General features: G+C 34.4%; 1 protein-coding gene across 1 annotated transcript; it reads left to right on the top strand.

Moving 5' to 3' along the window:
• Positions 1–2,281: 2,281 nt before the first annotated feature.
• LOC124926039 (cystinosin homolog) lies at positions 2,282–4,776 on the top strand. The gene is made up of 8 exons (XM_047466199.1): positions 2,282–2,613; positions 2,710–2,842; positions 2,951–3,040; positions 3,124–3,248; positions 3,350–3,392; positions 3,596–3,713; positions 3,829–3,878; positions 4,481–4,776. Exons 1-8 carry the CDS (start codon positions 2,492–2,494, stop codon positions 4,637–4,639), a joined length of 840 nt encoding a protein of 279 aa, XP_047322155.1. The 5' UTR covers positions 2,282–2,491; the 3' UTR covers positions 4,640–4,776.
• The last annotated feature ends 1,034 nt before the right edge of the window (positions 4,777–5,810 follow it).

Genomic DNA, 5,810 nt, shown 5'->3' with positions numbered 1-5,810 from the left:
CCAATAGTTCTAAATCCTATTGTTCCAGGTTGTAAACTTGGAAAAACAGAAGAATAAAATAAGGTAGATAATATTACTTATAGACAGATAGTGGGAACCGGGAAGTATGATGTATTTAACAGCTATTAGACCAAATATTATGTTTGTGATAAGTCTTCTTACTAAATTCATGGATTGTCCTACTAAATCACATTTTACTACAGCAAAGTGAGTACTCAGTATTTAAAAAGAACAGTAGACTTTGGTATTTTTTACAAGTCAAGAGGACATCAAAATTTAATTGTATATACTAATAGTGATTATGCAGGGGACCTAAGTGATAGGAAAAGTACTTCTAGATATGCGTTTATGTTTTGTTCTTGAGTAGTATCTTGGTCTTTAGAGAAACAGTCAGTAGTATCATTGTCCTCCACTAAAGGTAAATTCATTGCAGTTGCATCATGTGTTTGTCAAGCTATAAGACTAAGAATATTTTTTGAGAAAGTAAAACATGTTCATGTTGGTGTTACCATTGTATTATGTGACAATAATTCAACAATCAAACTATCAAAAATTATGTGATGCATTGACGAAGCAAACACATAAATGTTAGGTTTCATTTTCTCCGTAAACTTACAATGGATGAAATTATGAATTTAGAGGATTGCAATACTCAAGAAAAAATTGCTTCCACAATTTAGAATATTGAGACGGTGAATTTATATAATTGAAACTGTGAATTTAGAGTTTCAATTTTTATCAAATTAAGAAAATCGATAAAAAAAATGATTAATTGATTCCATAATTCCAGTTCTAAGGAAAGGCCACGCCTTGTTAAAAAAAGAAGTAAATTCATCGCATCTTAGCGTTTTATCACTTCCACACCCCTTAATGGCCTCTTTAACCTCCTCCAACGTAAAAAGAGTCTCCAACATATCTTTTTGCGTTGTATTAATTGAATAAAAAATTACTATTCAATTTTTGGGGGGAAAATAAATGAGACAACGAATTAAATATGTAACCCGCAAACACACTTAACCAGACAGAACTTGCCGCCTGACGAGCTCAAACCTAAGAACTTAGGGTTAGTATCCACTTTTATTGTCGATAGAATAAAAGAGGGGATTACTAATTGAATAAAAAATTACTATTCAATTTAAGCCTAACCTTAAATGGCTCTTTTAACAAACCCTTATAGAATTTGACAAATACTCATAGAGATTTCAGGTTCACTATCATAAACTTTTCCCTCGATCGAGATAAAATTTTATCACATTATGTTTTGTTTGCGCGTTAGAAATTTCATGAAAAAACTTGGTGTTTCTATCTTTGACTCTTAATCATGTAGTTTTACTTCGCTGGCGTGCCCTAGTTTTTTCTTCCTTACACATATCGAGTAACTTGCTAACAATGTAAATCCGAGAACTAACCTCCCCAGCGGAGAGTTCACAAATCTCCCGATTCTCGTCAATGCCATTAATTTAATTACACAAGTCATTGATTTTAACACAAAATAAAACACGATCTCCCACAAATCAACTTTTGAGAAGTTTACGCATGGTTCTTAAATTCACAAAGAGATTACTCAACAGATAATCAACCGATGACTGATTCACCCACCATGATTGAACACGCGGTATAAAGTCTTCTTTAATCAACTATTTATTTCGAATCTAAATGGTCAACATATTCTTCTCATCTTTCGGCATCAAGATCGATCAGTGATTTGAACAATTTCAATGAATGGAAGGACCTTTTGAAATATATTAGAAAATCTTTGAAAGATTGATTCGTTAATTAGAAATTTGTCGATACGAGAATGAATGTGACCCTCTAATGAAAAATCGATAAGTTCAAGTTTTTTCAACTGTATTTGAGAACTCGCGTATTAGACTATTAGGCCTATTGACCCCTTTTTTCAGACGAAAATCTCACTTCGTTCATGTCGCCCGCAAAACAATTGGTAAGTTCTAGAAACTAGCCATGTTCTTCATCTCAGTAGAAAAATTCAGTTTTAAATTATTTAAGAACCAATTCATTAGTCATCGAAAAATATCCATCCAAAAATATCCTCACAATTTCTTAATTGCATATATATATATATATATATATATATTCCATATAACCATAATTAATAGTTTTAATATATCCATATAAAATATAATAATTTTAATTTTATAATATTTAGTTCCATTAACCCTAAAATTTTAATACATAAACTACCAATTTGAATATTTCCAATTTGATTGGTTTTACATTTTTTTCCACTTGTAAAATGTATGAATCCATATCCGAACCTTCCTCCTTCCCATCGTTGAACGTCGCCTTAAGTTGGGTCTAGGTTCATTTTACAGGAACTTGGCCAGACGCTGTTATAATCGTTTGATAAATAAACAACCAATTTTTGTTCTCAGTTTCGCCCATACAAAAGATTCGATTTTTTTCCCCTGAATCTAGTGACAACTGAAGAATTCCAGAAGTACGATCCATCCATCCATCCATCGGTAGTGAGATGACATCTGCTTGGAACTCTTTTCATCTTGAAGTTCTGTCCAACGTATTAGGATGGACTGCTTTCTTTGCTTGGTCGATCAGTTTCTATCCTCAGGTCATATTGAATTTCCGAAGGAAAAGGTCAATATATCCTCCTCTCTTTCTCTATTCATATGTATTCTCTGTATGTTTTCCCTTTTAAAACCAATCGTTTCTTTGATCTTATCAAAAACTCAGTGTGGTCGGACTGAACTTCGATTTCGTGGTGCTCAATTTGACAAAGCACTCATCTTATCTCATTTACAACGCATCCGTCTTCTTTAGCTCCGCTGTTCAGAGACAATACCATGAGAAATATGGCTTCAAAGAGGTAAACATAACACTATTAGTCTTTAAATTAAACATAACAATATTAGTCTAAATTAAACATACCTTGATTTGAATTGAATTTTTACGGTTTCATGCATCATGAATGTAGATGATACCTGTGGCGGCAAATGATGTGGCTTTTTCAATACATGCTGTTCTAATTACTGCCTTTACCCTGTTCCAGATTGCAATTTATGAGGTTTTGTAGTTTGACTTCGTAATTAAACACTTTTCCAGTCCTCCTTATGTGCAAACTTCAACTTATGTTTTGTATTTTAACAGCGTGGAAACCAGAAGGTGTCAAAGATTAGTTATGCCATTGTTTTCGTTGCATGGTTTGCAGCTGCTGTTTGCTGCTTAGTAGCTTTGCCAAGTCATTCATGGCTTTGGCTAGTGTCCTGCTTCAAGTACTATTTTTATTTTAACTTTTACTTTTATTTTCATCTGGATGTGAAATGATTGTACTTGTGAATGGAGCTGATGTTTGGTTACAATTGCCTTTTTTCAGCACATTGCAGGTTACTATGACAGTCATCAAGTACATCCCTCAGGTTTGAATTGACTGTGTCTTCTTATTCTTCTTTGTTTGAATTCTAGCAAATTTAGCAAGAAATCTAAACCTACTTTGATTTTCTCATCTGTATGGTTGTGGATTGCAAGAATATACAGTTATTGATTCTTCTTATTTGTATCTATTGCTAGCAATACTTACCCTAAGATGGTGTTTTTCACTTGTAACAACTGTTGTATGTAGGCTGTTATGAATTTCCGACGTAAGAGTACAATTGGATTCAGTATTGGCAACATCTTGCTTGATTTAGTGGGAGGATTAACAAACTATGGACAAATGAGTGTGCAATCTATTGATCAGAGTATATTCTGTTCTTCTTATTCCTCTTCTTTATACAAACTCTATTTGATTCTGAGAGCGTTAATGCCTCCTAACCTAACTGACATGGTTGGTGTATGTGAACTCATTGTCCTCAGATTCTTGGGTGAACTTCTATGGAAATATAGGAAAGACGTTGCTGTCTCTGGTATGTTTCTTTGGGCCTTTTTTGATAATGGTATTTTGTCAAATTATTTTTGAAAACTGTTAAAAGTGAAAGTGATTTTGTTTGCATTTGGTATAGAAAGTGTAATTGAACTTTTTTAATGTAAAATGTGTGAAAAGCTGAAGAAATTTTAGATTTTGCTATAGATGTCACCCAGCCTCTCTTTATTCATCTTTAAACTTCTATCCGGCTGGCTTAAGATAAGAGCTATTCGTTCTTTTAGATCACACATTTTCAGCCAATGAATATTTTTTGGATTTTTAGAATGTGACAAAAATCTAATACCTAGAGGTCCATTTAGAAACACTTTCTGGATTTTGGCCCGGATCTAGAACCATTAATAAAGTCTGAATACATGTCTCACAGAATTAGCTTTGTTTCAAACTTTATTTCATTCAATCCACATTCAGATGTGATACTAGACACACACACACACAAAAAATGTATCGACAGTTTTCATCTAGACTTGGATCTAGACCCATAAAATGAGGTCGGGTCATAAGTCATTTGATGAGCATAGTTGAATTGGTAATAGTAAAATGAGATGATTGTGGTTGTGATGAAATTTTATGTAAATGTTGCAGGTCTCAATTTTCTTTGATCTGGTCTTCATCTTTCAACATTATGTGCTTTATCCGGCAAAAAAAACTGATTCCTCGTCCCCTCACTTTACCCCTGAAAGCAAGGTTGAGCCGCTCGTGAAACCTTCTGATGTTGATTCCCTTCAATCAGAAAACGTTTAGCAACTTGTCGAAAATTGTCTTCTTCCTTTTATATGCAACTTAAAATGTAAATAGTACATTATCATCTATTTGGGATAAAACTCCATGATATTTGGCAAAAACATAAGCTGTCTGTCTATTGCATGTATCTTTCTTTAAGAAGATCGCATTCAACTATAGCTATTTTGATATGAATTTTTGGGGATTTTACACAGTTATTTAAAAATTCTATCTCAATTACATCATCAAATTGCTCATTTTATTTATTAAAATATTCTTATTTTAATTTTATATTATAATGCATCTCTCTAAAAGGGGAAATTTGAGGAAATGACCCCAAAATAAGGCCTAATAGCCGATGGTGCGGGCCCATGATTTTTATAGCGCTGGTGACCCCCAAACATTTTTCTGCCGAAAATACCCCCGTTGCGTCACGCACCCTCCCGTTGCGTGACGCACCTGAGGGCATTGTGAAAAGTCCACAATGCCCTTACTATATAAGAAAAAAAATATCAGTTCTTTTCATTCTTTCTTTCTTCTTCTCTTTCTTCACTTCCCTTCTCCTCCTTCTCTCTAAAAAACCCAACCACCGACCGACGAAGACGACGGCGGAATCCTCTCTTCCTTCACCATGTCTCTTTCTGCTGCTACAGGTATTCTTCTCCTTCTTCATTTATCTCTTGGATTGCTTTGTTTGTTAGGGTGTAGTGATTAGGGAATGAGTAGGTGGAATGCCACCGTCGCGACGGAAACCGGGTGCGTAACGCAGTTGCGTCACGTAGTTGCGTAACGCAGTTGCGTCACGTAATTGCGTAACGCAGATGCGTAACGCACCCCAGACCATTTATAACTATTACTTGCATTTCATTGTTACGGTGTCTCTCGATTGATACTATAATTTTTTCAATTGCAGCTGAAGTATTTGCTGACGTATTTGTTGTGTACAATGGAGAGTGACAAATTGCAGCCAATGGTACCAGGTCTTTCTCTGCACAATCATGCAAAACCATGGATATACCTCAATGTACTACATTTGCTCAATTAGTTGATACAATCTATGAGACGATTAACGTGCAAAAGTCTGCATATGATTTAGTGATTAAAGTCATGTATGATCCTTCTGCAAAACTTCCCCCTGTTGTTATTGAGGGAGATAAAGATGTGGGCATGTATTTATCATGGTTGATATCGG

The sequence above is a fragment of the Impatiens glandulifera genome, chromosome 2 (genome assembly GCF_907164915.1).
Source record: "Impatiens glandulifera chromosome 2, dImpGla2.1, whole genome shotgun sequence".
NCBI lineage: Eukaryota > Viridiplantae > Streptophyta > Magnoliopsida > Ericales > Balsaminaceae > Impatiens > Impatiens glandulifera.
Note: the sequence above shows the minus strand (reverse complement) of the source record. Positions and strands in the feature narration are given on the sequence as shown.